This window comes from Ursus americanus, chromosome 2 (genome assembly GCF_024610735.1).
Source record: "Ursus americanus isolate L20-20 chromosome 2, mUrsAme1.1.p, whole genome shotgun sequence".
Classification (NCBI taxonomy): Eukaryota; Metazoa; Chordata; class Mammalia; order Carnivora; family Ursidae; genus Ursus; species Ursus americanus.
The window spans coordinates 15388956-15412285 of NC_142128.1; the positions used below are offsets into that span (position 1 = coordinate 15388956).

Here is a 23330-nt window from a genome sequence, read left to right on the forward strand (position 1 = left end):
AGCTCACTGCTATGGAAGAAGACTCCTGTTGGTGTCCAGTCAAATGGAAGACCATGAACCAATGTGTTTCTTAATACAGAACTCGACTCACTTCACATGTGGTTGATACCTCACGTCTCAACACGTACCCATTTTTATCCTTCCCTTCCAAGCTTCAGGAAAGGAACAGTAAAGATGATTTAACCTCCTTTCAGTGGTCATCTTTAGACCACTTTAAAGAAATGTGAGTGTAGTTGGTTCAGATATTGAGTTAGGGATTCTAGGGGTTCCATGTTTCTTGTGACCCCTGAACTTAAGTTCCTTGAAGGCATCAAGTTTTGTGTTACATTTAATGTCCAGGAATGATATAGAATTCTCCACTTGAAACATTAAAAAAAACATAACAGACACACATGTTTTACAAGTTAGGGCTAAGTTCCATTTCCTAAGTCTGAAGGTTCTAGCATAGAATACATTTGTTGTATTCAATAAAATCTGGCCGAACTGTATTTTAAACAGATTCGTCTTCCTGGCAGATGTTACCTTTTGAGGAGACCGAGTGGAGCCTTCAGGGGGAGCTAGAGTAAAGCTGTGGGCGAGAGCTCGTTCTGGGTGCCTGCACACCCCGGAGCAGGAACTCCTTTCTCATTAATTCTTGACAACACCACACATCACAAGCCCATGCCAACTCCAGGAACTAGAATCTCTTAAGAATGGGTTTTCTATAAATTACAAATAATTGAAGGGAAAAAGAACCAACTCAGTACACCTGTAGAAAGAAGTTACAGTGTCAGCCTCAAGGGTAGTTGATGGGGAGACCGGATCGGTTCCAGCTCCTTGTGTGAACCGTAACACTTCCGCGTAAGAAGAATGGCGGCACAGCTTCCACGGTAACGGCTACATTTATTTTATACCAAAAAAGTTATGTGCAACAAATAAACATTCTTACATATTTACATTTGTTTTTACCAGTTAGCAAAACTGTCCTAAATCTCTGATAAAGAATATTTCTATCTATATTAAAGGGTGAAGTCTGCCCAGTGAACTCCACTTTAAATGTTTGCTCTGGAGCTTAAAGCGCTAGTAATAAATATTTTTGATGGAACATACTATAGAGATCATACACCTAATACTTAGGCCATGCTTAATACAGTTTTATAACAAAACATTTCACCTTTTCTGGGCTCATTTGTTTAAAAAAAAAAAAATTTAACCAAGTCGCCTGGATTCCCACTTCTGCCCCTTCTGTTTTATCGAAGGGGAGAGTTCTCACGGATCAGGACTCATAAGTGCTGCCTAAAATGTCTGAATAGAAATGTTCCACCGATGCTTGCGTGTGGGGGGGAAATACATACGGACAAAGGTTGCATGTTAGGTATTCCTTCCCAAAGAGGTTACCAAAAATGATGGCGGATTTCTTGTTGGCATTTGTCTATTACGAATTTTCAAGACAAGATTTGCCAGCTTTCACTCATGTCGAGCGGTGGGTCCAATCTGTTACGAAGCAGTCGCCGAAGAGAACTCTGCACTTTTGCCGATAATCTTATAAATGAAATACAAGCAAACTAAAGCCAACAAATAGTTATAATTTCACTGGAGTCTTGGTCCTATATGCTACCAAGTAGGGTCCAAAGATCTCTTGTACCAAACGACAGATCTTTGTCTCTGTATGAAAATAGTCAATGCTTTCAACATCTTTAAAAGTAACGGATTGAAAGAGAGGTGACGTACACCAAGTAGAAGGAATTCCTGGCACACAGCTGGTTAAACCTGAGTTATTTCACCAGTTTACCTTCGTGGAAAGCACCTCGCTGCAATGAAAAACTGAACGAAATCCTCCAAACCACCTAGATTCCCTAGAATTTGTCATCTAACCACACTTCTCTTATTTTTTTCAAACGATATGGCTACCAAGTAAATAAGGGGCTTCGCTTGTTACGACTCATTCCCCAAACCAAGAAGCATGGAACTACTGCAAAATCCAGAAATCCAATCCCTACCCTCCCCCCCGCCCCCCGCCATTTTATTCTTCAGTGTTGATGGCTGGTAATGTTGCAGGGTTTTAAATAGTCATAAGAGTCCTCAAATTTTATAGCACGGTGTCTTCTCCTTCTCGGGGTGGAAGAGAGGATGAGCCTACATTCTTCCACCGGGGTCCCGCTGTTTACTGAGATCCTGGCATCACGATGCTGTTACTTCAGGCACCACACCTTCATCGCTCAGTGAGAAAAAAAGGTATTAATTCTACTGGGGTCACAGGAACGTGGCAAAAATTTCTGCACAACTCAAACAGTGGTGTTTTCCCCAAGGCTTATTAGGAGAGCAACGGAAAACCTGGAAGGGTCTGGCTGAACATTTTTTTTTACGTTTTATCATAGTAAGAGTTGAAGACATTTGCAAGAACGCAACATCTAGACAAGCTTTAACCATACTCTGCTGATTGATACAAAATATGATGCAAAACCATTTTAAACTGGGACACGAGGAACTTATTTAGCACAAGCAGTGCTCTATATACCACAGAAGTCCTCACTGTGAGCCACTTCCACCAGCCGCTCGGCAGGACTAGAAGCACCTGCTGCCAGATGCCCTCACTGGACAAGTTCTTCAATGTTAGGACTTGTTGCTCCGTACACACCAGACATCTGATCCAATGCTTTCCGGAGTTCATTAACTACAGAGACAAGAACAATACATACATAATAAAACAGGCATCGGAATATTCACATTCATGGGAGAACATCAGCCTGGAAATCCGAATTCAGCTTTTACAAAACTGGTGAAAACTGGTGGAAAGTTCGTTACAGCTCAGATGTTACACCTGCCTTGGGCCAGAAAAATACATTGCATCAATTAGGACAGTTAGTCGGACACTGCTGCAAGTTGCCGACTCTGTGCGTTACGGTTTACAGAGCAGGGCCCGTCCCCTCCCTTCCAAAAGAAGGCTTGTGAAAGCACTCCAAAGTTACCGGTCTATTTTCAACATAATGATCAATCTAATCAGAAGCAAAAACATTGCTACTTCTCCATCAAAGGAATAAAATGATCATACAGAACCTTTCTAGAGAATAATGCAGGTTTGCTACGTCATGGTGAGAGGAAGGAAGGACACTTCTGCCCAAGTTCAACACACAAAATATTTGGTTTGAGGTTTAAGACAGAAGGCACTTTTAACATTCTGATAGAAGGTGTTAACCATAGAAACATACTGTCACAATTTCATCGGGGTTTATTCACGTCACCTCTAAAACCTAGGCATTTGCGTAGTTTCTAGAAAGCGCAGTGACACCATGAGTGTACTTCACCTTCAGATATTTCTACCTGCACTACTCCCGACTGAGCAAACTGAGCAGCGTGTCGGCCCGAAAACTGACAAATCTAATATTGGCTCTGAAACAATCAAACGAGACATCCGATTAGTGCAGAATGAAACAGGAAATACTACGGAGCTACCCAAGAGCAGCCCTACTCTGGAGCAACTGGGCTTATACTGGTTACTTCAAGGTCCTAATACTGTTTGGTCGCCTGGCACCAATGTTAAGGAAAAATATCTGCATGAAAATTCAGCTACTGTAAGAGACTTTACCTAAAAGTGCCATATTAATGTTTCCAGGTTTCTCAAAGAAATCTAAGCCATTTCCCCATCTTTAGTGTCCCGAAGGCCTTGGACGTGAAGGTCTGGTCACATGACTCATTTTCAAGGTTATAATTAATTGATCCAGTTTTATGACTAGACACAAGCTTGACTTGAAGGTCCAAATTTAGTTTCTTCCTTTCCGAGGAAGGAGATGAAAGGGAACCAGCTACCCTATTATTTTTGCCGTCAGTGCTGGACCCACAGCTGTCAGTACTTCTCACAGGATGCTCTGTATGGACTTACTATTTTCACTATTTCTTCAGTCAACGTTGGGCTGACAATTCTTCATCGCTACACTTCACCTGTACAGTAAGTTCTGCAGGGGATGGAGCCAATATTTCTACCTTTATTTACAAATATCACATAAATGGATTCTAGTTGAATCTACATGTTTAAATCCATCGGCTAAAAACATATTACATATTGTAAACATGGCAATATTTAATACAGGATCTATTCTAAAATATTTTCATGTCATGATCACATTTGTTATACCTGAAATTGAATTTATACACATTAGAGAATTACTAGCAATGGTTGCTCACTTTACAATCAAGGGCAGAGGGCTAGGGCTACATTTTATTATTCCAGAAACATCTTCAAAGTAAAGTTAAAGCTTGTCTTTGATTGGCTCGGCATATCCTTCTTTTTTTTTTCTTTTTTTTTTGTATCCATGTTGAAAATGAAGATTGACACAGAAAATAGCTAGGGCCCCTTCTAATTTACAGGATTTTAAAAAATCAGTTTAAGATTCTTAGGGAAAGCGTCTGTTGTGAAGAATTTAAAAAAAAAACAAAACAAAAAAAAAAACAACAAAAAACCAAAACCAAAAAACTGCTGCAAAATAAACTTAATGGAAAAGGGGACTTCCGACTGTCAGTTCAGAGTCTGTCCGGCTGTCAGTCCTGCTTAGGCTGCAGCTGCCGTTTCCAGGCCTCATTCAAGTAAACTAGTCGTTTGTAGTTGATGATAAGAAGAATGAAGTTCAGCACATATGTGATGACGCAGATGATGCAAAACTCCTTCAGCACAAAGTACAGAATGTAGGCCAGGTACAGAGACCCTACCGCAGACACGATGGACGATGTCATGAGCATTAAAGCTGCAACAGCACTTGCTGTCATGCCTGCAAGAGAGAGAGAGACACGCGGCTCAGTCAGGCCCTGACGACGGAGAGAGGTCCCTATGAAGAGCTAGCATTCTGTGATCTGCTGCAGTGTTGGGAGCACTGACGTTACCGAGACAGGCCACGAAATCCGGGAACAGAAACTACTGGTCTGTTTTGTTAAGAGTGTGCAGGTCGGGGGCGCCTGGGTGGCACAGCGGTTAAAGCGTCTGCCTTCGGCTCAGGGCGTGATCCCAGCATTACGGGATCGAGCCCCACGTCAGGCTCCTCCACTATGAGCCTGCTTCTTCCTCTCCCACTCGCCCTGCTTGTGTTCCCTCTCTCGCTGGCTGTCTCTGTCTCTGTCAAATAAATAAAAATTAAAAAAAAAAATTAAAAAAAAAAAAAAAAAAAAAAAGAGTGTGCAGGTCGACTTTGCACACGGAATACCAGCCTGATAGGTGCAGTGTTTTTGATTTGTCAGTATTCCAGGTGCAATATTACTTAGGCCATCAACTAGCCTTAGTTAAGTCACACACAGAAAACAGGCAGTCTTCCGATCGCCTTCTGCGCGAGGCTCATGTGGAAAATCGACAGCCTCGTCGCTCCTAACGGATAAAGGGACGTGAGGGCCGCAACCTTCTCTCCCAAGCAGGACACACGTCCCCTGGCCTTCTCACTGCAGGCTGCCCATTTGTGGGCAGTAAAATGTGCCTTCCCATGTTTAGGTCAAAATTTTCAAAAATCATACAAAGATGATTGTACCAATATGCAGCTGAAGAAGGAGAACACTTGTAATAAACATTTCAGAAAGGGCTCACCCGGGAAGGTAACGGAAACCACGCTTGGCCAGTTGGTCACATGTGGGTCAAACCAGATCAAGAAAAAAGGCAGTTCCATGCGCTAAACCAGGGCTCTCTGATGCTATCTGACATCTTACGTGTATTTGTGTAATTTCCTGTAGCCAACAGTCGTGAGAACGTGTGTGTTTATTCTCAAGGACAAAGGAGACAGCAGAGCATATTAAACCACCCTCCCTCCCAATGACTAATGGACAAAGAGAACAGAAGCAGGAAAAAATAATTGGTGGTAGGAGGTTTGAAGAGGTTAATTAAGGAGCTGAAATCCCCACTGCCGGTCGACAAGAAGCTGCTTGCTGGCTACTTGCCCCCAGGACCGACCGTTCTAGAGCATGACCTTTCATAAGGCTCTTCAGGACTAACATACTGTTGGATTGCCTGTGCCGGCGGCTGGCGGATCCCATCGGCCACCTGCCCTCGTACATAAACACGGACTGGACCCAGCCGCGCGCACGCGGACAGAACATCTGTGGCAGAGCTGAGTAGCTCAACAGCCAGCAAAGCCTAAGCGGTTTTCGATCTGGCCCTTTACTAAATATCTAAACCTTCAAAAATGAACACGTTAATTTTACTGAGTTAGTTTCAAAATGATATGGACAAGTTATTTACTTTCTCCATGCCAGTCTTTTCCTTAACTTGAGATAATAATATTTTTACCTCCTAATACTGATGTGTGAATTAAAAGAGCTAATAGGTGGGGCGCCCGGCTGTCTCAGCCAGTAGAGCCTGTGACTCTTGATCTCAGGGCCGTGAGTTCAAGCCCCACGCTGGGCCTAGAGCTGAATGAATGAATGAATGAATGAATGAATGAATGGCTGAATGAATGAATGGCTGAATGAACAAATGAATGAGCTAACAGGTATAAAGCACTTCGAATGCTCCATAAATACCGGCTATTAGTTAACTACTACTGTACCCAACCTGTCCCGATGTAATGTCGCTGGTGGCTTGGGATACAATTCCCCGTGGAATTTACCAGGTGCTGTGACTCTAAGTAAATGATGGTTCGATCAAGCAGTGGCACGTTTTGCAGCTGTGAAGAAGAGTGAAGACACTGGACTGCTAGGGAAATATCACGATGAATTAGGTGAGCAAACAAGAAAAAAAGAGTGTGTAGAACAGTCTGTACGGCATCTGCCTTGTATATTTTAAAAAGGAGACGACAGAGAGGCTAGGTTTGGGCTTCCTTGTACATATGCCTGAAGAAAATACAGCAACAACACTGGCGACCAGCTGGGGACGAAGGGCAGTAAGAAGCGGGCGGAGGGCGGCAAAGGTCGGGGGCAGGCTTTTCGCCGGACAGCATTTTATATTTTTTTCCTTTGGGACCTCATTAAAGTATTACCTATGGAAAAATCGAATTAAAAATGCTGTGTCTCAAACAACTTGGAAAGGAGTGAAGATGATGTGCTCTGGAAAACTGTGTTCGATGAGTTCACATGTGCCTTCAATGTGCCTCCTGACATTAAAAATGTTTCATGTGAACACACAGAATGTGAACAAAAGCACATATGATACACACGATTACAAAAATAATATATATATAAGGAAATTCACAAATTAAATCTTATAAATGGAAATTTGTTCCATCTCTATCTCCAAAAATTAACATAGTCAAAAGCGTTTCTTAGGCTATTTTAATTTCGGCTTATACGTTATATTCTTCTTTAGAAATCCAAACAGAACAAATAAATGGAATAAAAAATAAAAGTCTCACCCCTGCCCCCCAAGCACCGGACCCTTTTCTATGTATTTCTATCCATATATATAAACATATACTTCTCCTACACCTATTATACTACACTTCGCTTTTCTCCAAACTATGTCTTGACCTTTCCAGAATATTCATGTAAGACCTGCTTTTTCCTCTAATGGCTACATAGTATTTTCTAGTATGGATGTAACCTAATTTAGTCAACCATTATGTTTTGCTAAGCTACTTTCAATTTGTTGCTCTTTTAAACTACACTGCTACGAATATCCGTGTGCGTATTTTTGTATTTCTACAGGATATGGAACTGGGCAAACCTGATAGGAGTATTTAGAAAAATTTAGATTCACAATTTGCCGCAAAACAAATCAAATTCAGCTAGGTAGAAGAGCACAGAACAGCTGGCAGGTAATGGGGTCAAATATTAACAATGGAAACCAAAGGTCAAAAATGGCTGGATTCAACTCAAAAAGTATAAAAAAACTTCTGTACAATCGAAATTCACCAAACTACATAAAAAAGGATAAAGAATGGGTAAAATGTGACAAATATGAAAATGGACTATTATCAGGACCCCAATAACGAAAGTGGCCATGCAAGAATATTAAAGTGATGCGGATTTATAAACTATTAAATTAGAAATTTTACAGAAAACACTTTCAAAAAATGAAGATGGATGAAGCTTCGGGGAAGCCGGACAACTGGGGGAAAAGTCGTTTGGTAATACGTATTAAAGTCCCTTAAAAAAATCTGTGTGTTTTGGCTCATTCTCCCCGTGTTCAGAAACTTATTTTGCAGAACTAATTCAAAGAGGGAGGTGTGTGTGAGGGGCACTTCGAACAAAGTCGATCACTGCAGTGTTATTTAGAACACAAAAAACTTGACACCTTGATATCAACAGTAACAAAACACCGAAGAGAGGAAACAACGTGGAAGGGTTCACATCAAGTTAAGTGGAGAGAGCAGAAGACAATGGACACAGCGGGTGTGGAAAGGTGATGGTATCACGTGCAGTGCCTCCTGTTAATGTTCTCTCAGGGCATAATATGTTTAAGTAACCACGCCGTGTAGAAACTAATAAGGAAGAAAGTTTCTGGGGAAGACTGTTTGGAATCGTAAGTTCCCTGAACAGGACTGGTTCTTCTGGACGCTACGGGAGGCTGCTGTTCCTGGTTAAACACCGACAGATAACATCATCAACATCTCAGTGAACCAAATTTTCACAACAGAAAAATGTGCTACGAACTAGTGCTTCTATCATTAACATCCTTTTATTTAATATAAAGACATTTCAGGGCAAAGACACAAAGTACTAAAAGGAATATAACAAAACAAACTTATTTTTGTATTGCTGTATAAATACTTACCAAGTAATAACTGTAGTATATAAAATATAAGTCCAAAGACACTGTTTGGCTGGTTTAATACACCATCCTTTCCAAAAATGGAACCCAATAGACCAAATCCTCGACCCCATCTGTAAAATAAGGAAAACCAGTAACCCCATTTTGAGTCTTCCTATTGTTAAAAATGTAAAATTGTCTGAGAATGCCATGCCAATATACCCATCTGAATCTCGAAGTTGCCTATTTCTGATTCTCTTATCCAAAAGGTAGGATTAAAGTATTCTTTTCCTGATGGCATCAGTCTTTGCAGAGGAAGGGCTCTCTCAATTTAAGCCAGGCTTCTCAGCAGCACCAATGACATTTTGGGCTGAAGAATTCTTTGCAGTTGGGGCTGTTCAGTGCGTTACAGGGTGTTAGCAGTTGCCCTGGGCTCTACCCACTAAATGCGAGTAGTAGTCCCCCACCAGTGGTGACAAGTGAAAATGTCTCCAGCCATTGCCAAAGGTCCCCAGAGGGGGGGTGTGTGTGTGCGCAAAATCTCCCCCAGCTGAAAGCCACTGACTTAAGCTGCCTTATTTCTTCATTCAAAGTATGTGGAGTGAGGGGCGCCTGGGTGGCTCAGTCGGTTGAGCATACGACTCGGTTTTGGCTCAGGTCACGATCTCGTGGGTCGTGGGATTAAGCCCTCTGTCCGCTCCCCACTCAGCACAGGGTCTGCTTGGGCTTCTCTGCCTCTCCCTCTGCCCTTCCCCCTGCGCGCGCTCTCTCTCTCTCTCACACACAAATAAGTGAATAAATACACAAATAAATAAATAAAATCACAAAGTATGTGGACTGAAATGTTGCTTCCTGACAAATTTCACCAGGATACGCCATAGGGAACATATCTTAGGAACATATTTTTAAACACAGAACAATACCGGAAACTACAGGTCCTTCCTAGAATCATACCCTCAAGAGTAAAAAACGGATATACAATTTGCTATCAGTTTTTATTTGCAATTTAACTTCAATTTTTGCACTTTAACATTTTCAGAATCTTATTTTCCTGTTTTTAAAAAAGATTATTTCTGATTTAATAAAATTTGACTCAAATATCAAACCAACATTTACTTTGGATGAAAACCTTGGAAGGTAACTTTAACTCTGAATGAGAATGGGCTTTTCAAAAATAAGAAGGAAAACACCAGTCATGGTTTTAAGTCCAGAGCGAAGCACTCAGTGAAACCTAAACTTTGGTTTGGAAAACAGACTACCTGAAAACAAGGATATATAAGTGATTCTTTCTTTGTCATACGAGTTTAAGAAAGAGTGAAACCTCTTCATAATGATACTGGGAGGGAAGAGTAACCCCGATTTTACAAGCGAGTGAGAGCCCTGAAGACTTTTATCGTACAGAGTTAGACACTCTGAGGAACAGACTCATCGCCACCATACTTGCGCATTCACATCAAGTACTCATGGTGCGCGTTCTAGGTGCCGGTAACGGCCAAGTGCTGGAATACGGGAGCGAACACGGCAGAAAAGCTGGTGTCCTCGTGGAGCTCTTACTCCGTTTAGGGAGAAGAAGCAGTTGAACATGTAAACCTTCAGAAATGGATGAAACTATTAACAGATATGCAGGAGAAGTGCCGGGGGAGTCATTCTAGACCAGAACTGCTGAAAAGTTAAAAATTAACACAATCATCTTGGGGTGTCATGAAAATCCAGGTTTTCCTTTAGCAGGTCTCTGGTAGGCCCAAAGATTCTGCATGTCCAAACAAAACAAAACAAAATGCTTCCAGCTCATGTTTCTGGTCTGAGGATCACACGCTACCACTGCTCTAGAAAGAGAAGCCACCGGTGGAGGGAGCTACTCTAGCTAGATGGCCAGAGACGGCCTTTTTCAGGAACTATATTTTGAATTAAATCCTGAATGATGAAAAGCAGCCAATCTCTTCAGGAATGGCAAGTACAAAGGCCTTGAGGCAGGAATGAGCACTGAGTGGGCAAGAAGGCCAACGAGGCTGACACAGTGATGAGGGAAGAGTGGCAAGAGAATGAGGCACCCAATCATTTATAGCATTTATGGCCTTTTGTAGGCCATGATAAAGAGTCTGAATTTTATTCTAATTGCAATGGGAAGGCATTCAGTGGATTTTATTTATTTATTTATTTTTAAAAGATTTTATTTATTTATTTAACAGAGACAGCCAGCGAGAGAGGGAACACAAGCAGGGGGAGTGGGAGAGGGAGAAGCAGGCTCCCAGCGGAGGAGCCTGATGTGGGGCTCGATCCCAGGACCCCGGGATCACATCCTGAGCCGAAGGCAGCCGCTTAACGACTGCGCCACCCAGGCGCCCCTCAGTGGCTTTTAAATAAGAGAGTAATATAAGCTTATTTATGATCGCTCTTAACTGTTGTGTGAAAAACAAACTGCAGGAGGGCAAGAGCAGACAGGAAGAAACTATGTGCAATCAAACGTCTTAGGCCTGCTCATCTGAAGTAGGAATTCAAATGTAAATCACCACCTTTGCCAATGGAAATAACTGGGCATACTGCCAAAATCCTCGTGGGCAAACAGAATTTTTCTATATTCCAAGCACTGGTCTGTGTCTAATTATTCACATGGATCACGTCGATGTTTTCCTTGAAAACAATGCAGAAATCCACAAAATAGAACGTTTTATCAAAGTAATACATGCATAAGGTTTAAAAATCAAACAACACTGAAATCTTAACAAAACAAACTAGACATCCCGCGCCCCAGCCCTCTCCACACACAGTTCTGACCCCCCAGGAACAACCATCATGCTATCAACCTTTTTCCCTATTTAATTCCACGTTTTTTAAAAGATTTTATTTATTTATTCGAGAGAGCAAGAGAGAGCGACAGCATGAGTGGGGGGAGGGGCAGAGAGCAAGGAAGCAGACTCCCCGCTGAGCAGGGAGCCCAATGCGGGACTGGATCCCAAGACCCTGGGGGTCATGACCTGAGCTGAAGGCAGACGCTTCACCGACTGAGCCACCCAGGTGCCCACTAATTCCACATTTTTAAATAAATATGCTTACATGGCTATTTCTTGATTTCTGAATTTTTTAAAAATTTAAATTCAATTTAGTTAACATATAGTGTATTATTAGTTTCGGGGGTGATTTCTGAATTCTAAGTATCTTACACCTTTCTAATAGGGTAGACCAGGATATTGCTTTAAGAAAACATTGTGGGCCAACCCCTTAGGGTCCCCTCCCTCCTTGGAAGCTTCGTACTATCACTCTGGTATCGGTCAATAAACCTTGGCTTTGCTGCCCCCAAAACAAACAAACAAACAAACAAACAAACAAAACACAACAACAAAAAACACTGTGGCGCGCTTTCACTGTATATCCGCGAAGTTAACAGAGCCTGCACCTATCACCTGCTTCGAAACTGCACTTTCTTGCTTCATTTCCACCTCTACCCACTCGCCACTCAAGGATTACTTTGTTATTTTTTACGGCAACATTTAATGCACAAATCTTAACTTTTCTGTACTTTTGATGAAGGGAACACGGGCATAACCCTGGATACATCTGAGTAGTCCTGGTATACTGATTCTGGAATACTCACCCAATAGTGTGAAGGGGCATTTAAGTACCTTTTACAAACAATCGAACGAACTCTAACACCGTACACAGCTTCCATCTCCCCAGTTAAACTGTTAGTCCCCGCTCATCAATCCAGACTCTTCTTCGCCACAAGCATCAAGTACCTGGCTAGCGAGGCTTGTAGGAATCCAGCTTCAAAACCCAACTTAGCTCTCTGGTCTCCTGGGTCACGGCGCTATGCTATTTCCCTTACGTCATATTAAAAGTTGTGAGATACAATTACTATTCTATGAATACAAGTAATAATGTTTAATAAATTTTGATAAACTCGATGTTAAAAGTGTTAGCAGGCCAACTCACAAGTGAAGTAGACTGGCATTACACATGATTATTTTCCTTGCAAAGGTGAAGAAGATTTTCATAAATGACACTATACTTTAAAACTGCTATGGGTGGTGGAACGGAAAAACCTTTTAGTGAATTTTTTTCAAGATGGAACATTTGAAAATACTGTAGTTTTCCCCCACTTCTAAAAACTATACAGAACTATATGAAATACATTTTATGTGCTAACTTTATTCCTGGCTTTATCTTAGTTTCTAACCATTTTCTCCTCGTCCTGTCTATATTCACAATTCTATTATATTACTTATACCAGAGCTGCCCCCAAATAATTTATGGAAGGAGTGGGATATTAAGCAATTGAGCAAAAAGAAATGTCTTCCTTTTTTTAATGATGATTTTTGTTGGTCGTTTTTTTATTAAGGTTTTTTTTCATTCCAGTAAACATACAATGTGGTATTAGTTTCAGGTGTACAATAGAGTGATTCGACAGTTCTATACATTACTCAGTGCTCATCATAAGGGTGCTCTTTACTCCCCATCACCTATTTCCCCACCATGTCCCCACCTCCCCTCTGGTAACCACCAGTCTGTTCTTTATAATTAAATTGCGTCTGTTTCTTGGTTTGTCTTTCTCCCTTTTTTCCCCCTTTGCTCATTATGTTTTGCTTCTTAAATTTCACATATGAGTGAAATCATATGGTATTTGTCTTCCTCTGACTTATTTCACTTAGACTATACTCTTTAGCTCCAACCATGTCGTTATAAATGGCAAGATTTCATTCTTTTTGATGGCTGAGTAATAGTCCATTGTATATATTATACCACAACTTCTTTATCCATTCATCTATGGATGGACACTTGTGCAGTTTCCATAATTTGGCTATTGTAAATAATGCTGCTATAAACATTGGGTTGCATGTATCCCTTTAAATTAGTGTTTTTGTATTCTTTTTTTTTTAAGATTTTATTTATTTGACTTATATAAATATATAAATGTACATTTATATATATTATATTTATATATATAAATTATATAATATATAAATTATTTATATATAAAATATAAATATCTATATATAATATAAAAATATATGTTATATATAAATATATAAATATTAAAATATAATAAAATTTGACTTATATTATATAATAATATAAATATTATTGATTGATTGATTGAGAGAGGGAGAACAGGCTCCCCAGTGAGAAGAGAGCCTGATGCGTTGCTCAATCCCAGGACCCTGAGATCATGACCTGAGCCGAAGGCAGATGCTTAACTGAGCCACCCAGGCACCCCAGTGTTTCTGTATTCTTTGGGTAAATATCCAGCAGTGTGACTGCTGGATCATACAGTAGTTTGTTTTGTTTTTTAACATTTTGGGGAGTACCTGGGTGGCTCAGTCAGTTGAGCGTCTGCCTTCAGCCAGGTCATGATCCCAGGGTCCTGGGATCGAGCCCCACATAGGACTCCCTGCTCAGCAGGGAGTCTGCTCCTCTCTCTGCCCCTCCGCTGCTCATGCTCTCCCTCTCTCAAAAAATTAAATCTTTAAAAAAATAAAGATTTTTAAAATCTATTTTGAGAGAGAGAGAGTGCGCACTTGCATGAGTGGTGGGAGGAGCAGAGGAAGCAGACTCTGTGCTGAGCGTGGAGCCCGATGCAGGGCTTGATCGCATCACCCCGGGAGTCATAACCTGAGCTGAAACCAAGAGTCAGATGCTCAACCTACTGAGCCACCCAGGTGCCTCACGGTAGCTCTATTTTTAACTTTTTGAGGAACCCCCATACTGTTTTCCACAGTGGCTGCACCAGCTTGCATTCCCACCAACCGTGCAAGAGGGTTCCTTGTCCCCCACATCCTCACCAAAAGTTCTTTTTTTTTTTTTTAAAGATTTTATTTATTTATTCGACGGAGATAGAGACAGCCAGCGAGAGAGGGAACACAAGCAGGGGGAGTGGGAGAGGAAGAAGCAGGCTCATAGCGGAGGAGCCTGATGTGGGGCTCGATCCCATAATGCCAGGATCACGCCCTGAGCCGAAGGCAGACGCTCAACCGCTGTGCCACCCAGGCGCCCCCCAAAAGTTGTTTCTTGTTTTTGTTTTAGCCATTCGGACAGGTGTGCGGTGATCTCTCATTGCAGTTTTGATTTGCGTGTCCCTGATGAGCGATGTTTAGCGGCCTTTCATGCGTCTGTTGGCCATCTGTATGTCTTCTTTGGAGAAATGTCTATTCATGTCTTCTGCCCAGTTTTTAATTGGATTATTTGTTCCTTGGGTGTTGAATTTTACAAGTTCTTTATATATTTTGCATACCAACCATTTATTGGATACATAACGTGCAAATATCTTCTCTCATTCTGTAGGTTGCCTTTTAGTTTTCTTGACTCCTTTGCTGTGCAGAAGCTTTTTATTTTGATGAAGTTCCCAATAGTTTATTTTTTGCTTTTATTTCCCTTGCCTTAGGAGACATATTATTGGCCATGGCCAATATCAGAGAAATTACTGCCTGTGCTCTCTTCTAAGATTATGGTTTCAGGTCTCATATTTGAGTCTTTAACCCACTTTGAATTGATTTTTATGTATGGTGTTAGAAAGTGGTCCAGTTTCATTCTTTTGCAGGTAGCTGACCAGTTTTCCCAACAGCATTTGTTGAAGAAACTTTTCCCCATTTTATATTCTTTCTTCCTTTGTCAAAGACTGACCACGTAATTGTGGGTTTATTTCTGGGTTTTCTATTCTGTTCCACTGATCTATGTGTCTAATCTAGTACCATACTGTTTTGGATACTACAGCTTTGTAATACAACTTGAAGTCTGGAATTGTGATATACCTCCAGTTTTTTCTTTTTCAAGATTGCTTTGGCTATTCGGGGTCTTTTGTGGTTCCATACAAATTTTAGGATTTAAAAAAAAAATTATTTACTTGAGAGAGATAGAGTGCAAGCCGGGGCGGGAGGGACAGAGGCAGAGGGAGAGAGAATCCCAAGCAGATTCCCTGCTCAGTGCGGAGCCTGACTTGGGGCTCTATCTCACGACCCTGAGATCATGATCTGAGCTGAAATGGAGGCCGGGTGCTAAACAGACTGAGCCACCCAGGTGCCCCTAGGATTGTCTATTCTATTTCTGTCAAAAATGATCTGAGTATTTTGACAGGGATTGCATTAAATGTGTAGATTGCGTTGGGTAGTATAGACATTGTAACAATATTTGTTCTTCCAATCCATGAGCATGGAATGTCTTTCCATTTCTTTGTGTCCTCTTTAATTTCTTTCATCAGTGTTTTCTAGTTTTCAAAGTACAGGTCGTTCACCTCTTTGGTTAGGTTTAATCCTGGGGACCTTATTTTTGGTGCCACTGTAAATGGGACTGATTCTTCAATGTCTCTTTCTGCTGCTTCATTATTGGTGTATAGAAATGTAACAGATTTGTGTACATTGATTTCGTATCCTGCAACTTATTGAATTCATATAGCATTTCTAGCAGTTTCCTGGTGGAGGGAGTCTTTCAGGTTTTCTATATAGAGTATCATGTCATCTGTAAATAGTGAAAGTTTTACTTCTTCCTTGCTGATATGGATGACTTTTTTTTTTTTCTTTTTGATGTCTGATTGCTGTGGCTAGGACTTCCAGTACTATGTTGAATAAAAGTGGTGAGAGTGGACATCCCTGTCTTGTTCCTGATCATAAAGCTCTCAGTTTTTCCCTACTGAGGATGATAAGAGCTGTGGGTTTTTCATAGATGGCCTTTATTACATTGAGGTATGTTGCCTCTACACCTGCTTTGTTGAGGGTTTATATCATGAATGGATTTTGTAAGGAAATATCTTCTTAAAGTAATAGGCATTTATACAGATGCTCATTCTGCTTCAGGATAGTAACATCAGCGAAATAATTATGCAAAAGAGAGTTTCTTTCATCTTTGATTCTAAAAAAAGGTTCATCTTTGACCCACATAATAGCTTCCTTGAATATTTTGTGTTTGGGGCATAAACAACCAGCACTACTTCCCTACGGTATAAAGGAGAAATCATTCAAAGGTTTCTAAACACTCCTATTTTTGCCAGAAACAACAAATATGAAAGTCAACAGTTCTCCAACTCTGGTCTTATAGGTCCCTGAGGATAAATCTAAGACATTATTTGCTTCTTTCATTCATTCCCCCCTAAGTGTATAAGGAAGTTTTCCAAAGGCTACATACGAGACATGTAATAATGCAACAGACTGAAATGCAGGGGTTGATATGAGAATCTAACAGTCTTCAATTTCAGCAGACATTAAAGAGATTTGTACAGAGAGAAACAATGCCATTCATTTCACTACTCTGTGTGTGTGTGCATGTGTGTGTGTTTGGGAAAAGTTATTTTTTATAAAAATATTTTGTTAACATGTAATGGGACTTACTATTATTTTTAAAGGAATGAATATATTTACATAATTTAACTAATTTCTCAGTTTTTAATTTTTAATTTCTGTTTAATATAGTAAACACCAAAGATGTAACACACATAAATAAAAACAACTTGGGGTTCTCAATAATTATTAAAGTATAAAGGAGTCCTGAGATCAAATAGTTTGAAAATCACAGCTTTCAACCAATTTCCCAATAAAATACATCACAGTTCAGACAAAATTTTTTAAATTGCCGTGGGATAAAGTAGGGGGAACTTAAAAAAAATAAATAATAGGCATTATAGTAAATTGTATTTTTAAAAGATTTCATGGCCATAACATTAAAAGAAATGGAAAATAATAAGTGTTGGTGAAGATATGGAGATACTGGAATCCTTCCACATTGCTGGTGGGTAAAATGGTGCAGCCACTGTGGAAAGCAGTTTGGCGGTTCCTCAACAAGCTAAACACAGAATTACCATATAAGCCAGCAATTCCACTCCTGGGTACACACCCCAAAATTGTGAAAACAGGTATTCAAGCAAGCACAAGTACTTGTTCATAGCAGCGCCAGTCACAACAGCCAAAAGGTGGAGATAATTCAATGTCCGTCAACTGATGGATAAACAAAACATGGTGCATTCGTACAGAATATTATTTAGCCATAAAAAAGAATGAAGCACTGATACATGCTACAATGTGGTTGAACCTCCAATACGTTATGCTAAGCGGAATAAGCCAAACACAAAAGGTCACATGTTTTATCAGCATGTAATAATGCAACAGACTGAAATGCAGGGGTTGATATGAGAATCTAACAGCCCCAGTGCTAGGAGTGTGGGCTCTGGAGTCAGACAAACTTGGTTCTGTTCTTAATAGGCTGGGTGACTTTGGATAAGTCTCTTAACCTTGGGACTCTGAATCCCCGCATTTGTAAAATGGAGATGATTAGGTGCTTAATTCATAGCACTGCTGTGGGAAATAACTGTGTTAAGAATAATTATGTAGTGGCTCAGATGTCCATCAACAGATGAATGGATAAAGATGTGAGATACACACACACACACACACACACACACACACACACACAGGACTATTACTCAGCCATCAAAAAGGATGAACTCTTATCATTTACATCAACATGGATTGAAATGGAGGGTATTATGTTGAGCTAAATAAGTCAATCAGAGAAAGACAATTACCATATAACTTCACTCATATGTGGAATATAAGAAACAGTGCAGAGGATCATAGGGGAAGGGAGGGAAAACTAAATGGGAAGAAATCAAGAGAGGGAGACCAACCATGAGAGACTCAACTCTAGGAAACAAACCGAGGGTTGCTGGAGGGGAGGTCGGTGGGGGATGGAGTAACTGGGTGATGGGCATTAAGGAGGGCACGTGATGTAATGAGAACTGGGTGTTATATGCAACTGATGATTAACTGAACTCTATATCTGAAACTAATGATGTACCATATGTTGGTTAATAAAATTATGTAGTGGCTTAACGTCACAACAGAAGTAGACATGTACACACAAGACATTCTGCTCTCTAGCACTGTATCTTCTAGGCCCAATGGTTTTGATATAGCATGCCTTTATATAAAGCTTTTTTTCCCTTCCCCAAACACTGGCATACTTTATTAAAACATTTTACATTTATCTTCAACATTTTGTTTTATATTTTATGGATATACTATAATTGATGGCAGATATCACTGTTGGTGAACATCGGGCTATTTCTACTTCTCATGACTATACAACATTAAACGAATACGTCGTGCAAAGCGTCAGTCTGCGTATTACATTATGTCCATAGGATAAACTAAAAAGAGAGAAGTGACTTGAGTAAGTAGCATAAGCATCTTAAAAACTATTGTTATCATTGTGCAAAAGATTGTGCACAATTTTATGCTGATTCATATTTCCAGCATAGCCCTGAAATGTCGCCTTTAATAATAGCTACAACAGAACAAATGGTAAACATGCTTTTACAAACTTAAATAGAAAAATATATTCACAAGTTTAAACTTCTGATTACCTTTATTTACTAGCTTATTTACATATTGGAAATCATTTGCTTTTTTCTTTTGGTACTTAAATTTCGTAGTAAGTGTGCAATTATCTTGTTTTTACCATTATATTTTAACAATACAATTTAATAACAGTAATTTAAAAATTCTCTTTATAGACACACACAGGTATTAAAATTACATGTGTGTATGTTTAGTAAAATTGGGGGACTATTCCCTATTCCTCAAATTTCCACACGGAGAGACCTCCATTTCAGCAATACCTCCTGCCTTCATGGGTTATGATGCATCATCAATTTAATAACAACTTTTTAGAGAAAAAAATTACTATATAAATATGTACATTGATCCAGATGATAAAGTTAAGTAACAATGGACATAAAAATCATAGAAACAAAGAAGTTAATGTTCCAGTTTATAATATCTTCGTCAAGGTTTCTTTCGTGGAAATGACCAGCTTGCACCAGGAAAGGGCCTCATTCTCAGGCCACTGTGGACAGTAGGTGTTGAATAAAATTTAAATTTTTTTCATGATGAAAGGTCTATTTTTTCCACATCAGCTCAAAAACCCAAAAGGGTTTCATAATGACTTAAAAGGAAAAATGGATCCTGGAAAGTGCACATAATTGGAATACTACTTGTATCGGGCCCAGCATGGTATCTGGTAATGCTGTATGTTCAAAAAATACTTGTGATTAAAATTATAAAAATTTCTGAGGAACTTCATGTTAAGACCTGTGTACTCAATTTGGGAAGATTTTTTGTTTTCATGATACTAAAGTTATACATATACGTTTTTCAAAACCAGATATTACTACAGGACTTAGGACAAAAACTCGCAGTTCGCTGATCCTGGCATCATCCTCCTCAGAGGCAAGTGCTTTCAACTCATGTTTGTGGTTTCTTTGGTATTTACCCAGAAATTTCTTTTTACACAAATTCTGTATCATTTTCAGATTGGATCCGTGAATGCAGCAGGTCACAGAGAAATACAGTCCATACCATGGTTTGGCCTCAGGCTGCTGCCTGGGCCTGCTGCACAGCTGTCATCCTGAGCTCCAATCTCTTCTCTACACCAAACATCCTGTTTCCTCGGTTTAGTATCTTCCGTTCCCCCTTGGATAATCACTTGGTTTTGGTGAAACAGTCTTTTAATAGCTTCCCTGAGAAAATACAGACTGGAGCTAACATTTCTGAGAAAATTGAGAGTCTAAAAATATCCTTCTTCGGTGCACCTGGGTGGCTCAGTGGTTAAGCATCTGCCTTCGGCTCAGGGCGTGATCCCGGCGTTATGGGATCGAGCCCCGCATCAGGCTCCTCCGCTGGGAGCCTGCTTCTTCCTCTTCCACTCCCCCTGCTTGTGTTCCCTCTCTCACTGGCTGTCTCTCTCTCAAATAAATAAAATCTTAAAAATAAATAAATAAAAATATCTTTCTTCTACCATCACACTGGATTGGTAGATTTGGGGGTATATAATCATAAATTAAAAATAATTTCTCCTCAGAATTTTTAAAGTCATCGTCCTTGAAAAATCTAAGGCCATGCTGACCCTTGAATATGACCTGTTTTTGTTCCTTTTTGAGGCTTTAAGAAACTTTTTAAAACTATTTTTAGACTTTATACTGAAGTTAGTTAACATATAGTGTGTTAAATTCCACATGAGTGAAATCATATGGTATTTGTCTTTCTCTGACTGACTGACTTCACCTAGCGTAATATCCTCTAGTTCCATTCACGTCAATGCAAATGGCAAGAGTTCGTTCTTTTTGAAGGCTGAGTAATATTCCATTGTGTATATTTCCACCTCTTCTTTATCCATTTATCAATGGATATCTGGGCTCCTTCCATTTTTTGGCTATTGTGGATATTACTTCTATAGACATTAGGATGCATATACCCCTTCCAATCACTACATTTGTATCTTTGGGGTAAATACCCAGTAGTGCAATTTCTGGGTCATAGGGTAGCTCTATTTTTAACTTTTTGAGGAACCTCCATCCTGTTTTCCAGAGTGACTACACCAGTTTGCATTCCCACCAACAGTGTAGGAAGGTTCCCCTTTCTCCACATCTTTGCCAACACCTGTTGTTTCCTGAGCTGTTAATTTTAGCCATTCTTTTTAATCTTAGTGCTCTGATTTCGCAAAGGATGTGCCTTGGTAAAGGTCTTCAGTTATTCATTGTGAAAGTTGTGAAGGGTCCGTGGTGGGCCCTTTCAATGTAGAAATTCATGTTTTTCAATACCAGAAAATTTTCATGTATTACGACTTAGCCAAATGTTGGACTTCTTAAACTGAACCTTTTTTTTACCCTTTTCTTCTATTTTCCATCTTTTTTTCCTTTTGTTCCATTTTCTTCAAGATTAACATGATGTACTCTTCCAAGACTTCTATTAAATTCATTTATTAAACTTACTGCTACCATATATTTAATTTCTAAGCATTCTCTCCTATCTTATGATTGCTCCTTTTACATAAATACATCTTACTTTAAAGATAACCACTCTTTTCTTAGATCTAAGGAGACGCAACCATCGATGTTTATTTTCGGTTTACTTCTGGCAGCTTCATTTTGTGTCTTCTGAGTTCCTTGGTCTGTGTCTGTATTTGTTTGTCTCTCATATTGGAAACTTTTCCAAATGTCTGAGGATCCTTCACTGTCAATTCATTTGCAAGACCAAGGCATTGAAAATATGAATGCCAATTCTAGCTCTTGCAAAATAGAATATGGCCATTCCAGCCTCTCTCTCTCTCTCTCCCACTGATTACAACTAAAAATTGAACAGAACAAAAAAGCAACCACCAAAGGACCCTAAAAAATAAGATAGCAGGTGGATAGGGGAGAAAGGTCAAAACTTGAATAAAAACCGGTATAATGGAGTTTTCTGAGGCTTTTTCCCCCATCTTCTTTTTATTATCTCCTCCCCCTGGGTAATCCCACAACTTAAGTTGTGGAATAAAAAATAAAAAAGCCCCACTTTCTGGCCAGAAGATGAGTAAAAGGGACCCATGTGGGCTGGAGAATGTGGAAGTTACCACAGTTGTGGTTTTCACATTTAACTTTTCTCTCCTGGCCTTGCCTAAATGTAAGCAAGAGAACTGCACCTCAAGCACGGCGGCCCAGGCACCTCCAACTCTGGGAGAAAACCCCTCTCTACCGGAAGAAATAAGAAAAGGGGCCCCTGTGGTCTTAAGCATGTGGGAGGACCCCTATAATTTTTCTCTCTTCTCTCATGGCTTTTCTCTGAGGGTGAATTCAGTCACGTGGAGCTACATGACAGTAAGGAGGTACTAAAATCCTCTGTGAGAAACCTGTTTTCTAATCAAGAGGAACTGGGAAAGGGGCCACTGGGAGCCAGAGATTAGGAAGAAAATCCCAGCAAGCAGCAAGCCAAAGAAGGGATCCCTAATTCTTTTTTTTTTTTTTTAAGATTTTATTTATTTATTCGACAGAGATAGAGATAGCCAGCGAGAGAGGGAACACAAGCAGGGGGAGTGGGAGAGGAAGAAGCAGGCTCCTAGCAGAGAAGCCTGATGCGGGGCTCGATCCCATAACACCGGGATCACGCCCTGAGCCGAAGGTGCCCCAGGGATCCCTAATTCTAAGTAGAACGAACACAAGTCCCAAATTCATCCCTGAGCTGTACACGCATGGAACAGATCCAAAGAAGCAGAGCAAAGTCTTTGAGAACGAACTACAGTATAAACCACCACTCAAGTTGGAGGCTCACTACTGAGCGTGGCATGTGAAGGCAAACGCAAACTCGATGACCCTGGAACAAACCGTCACCTACAATGGGAGAGACAGAATCTGTAGTCTCACTCTGAGTTAACTGCCAAAACAAAAATGAACATTCTCCAGAAGACTTTTAACAGGACCCAAAGTCTGACAGCATAATATTCAAAATACATTGAAGATATACTCCGAAATTACATAACATACAAAGAACCAAAAGAAGTGACTAACTCTCAAGGGGAAAAATAATTAACAGATGTCAATCCTAAAATGACACAGATATAACCAGTAAAAAATTTAAAACACTTACAGCTATGTTCCACAAGGTGAAGGTAACCAGAAATGACTGGAAAGATAAAAATTCTCAGGAGAGAAAGAAAAACTATAAAAAAGGAACAGAATGGAAATTACAGAACAAGACATTACAATACCTGATGTTAAAAATCCTGATGAAGTCAACAGAAGAACAGAGAGGCAAAGGAAGACTCAGTATATACTGAGTCAGTATATACTTCACTATATACATATATATACTTATATAAGTTTCCAACATATGTAATTAAAGCACATGTGACAATTATAACAGAAATGGGAAGATAAAGGGATCTTTATAGTTGTAAAATTTCC

The 23330-nt window shown here is 39.9% G+C and overlaps 1 protein-coding gene across 1 annotated transcript in view; it reads right to left on the reverse strand.

The window, feature by feature from the left end:
- Positions 1 to 862: 862 nt before the first annotated feature.
- Positions 863 to 23330, reverse strand: part of VKORC1L1 (vitamin K epoxide reductase complex subunit 1L1) — a 65631-nt gene continuing 43163 nt past the window's right edge. Inside the window, exons 2-3 of the mRNA XM_045786113.2 lie at positions 8660 to 8769; positions 863 to 4742 (exon numbers count right to left, since the gene is read on the reverse strand). Coding sequence (XP_045642069.2) covers positions 4516 to 4742; positions 8660 to 8769 — 337 coding nt within the window. The 3' untranslated portion in view covers positions 863 to 4515. The remainder of the gene's footprint in view (positions 4743 to 8659; positions 8770 to 23330) is intronic.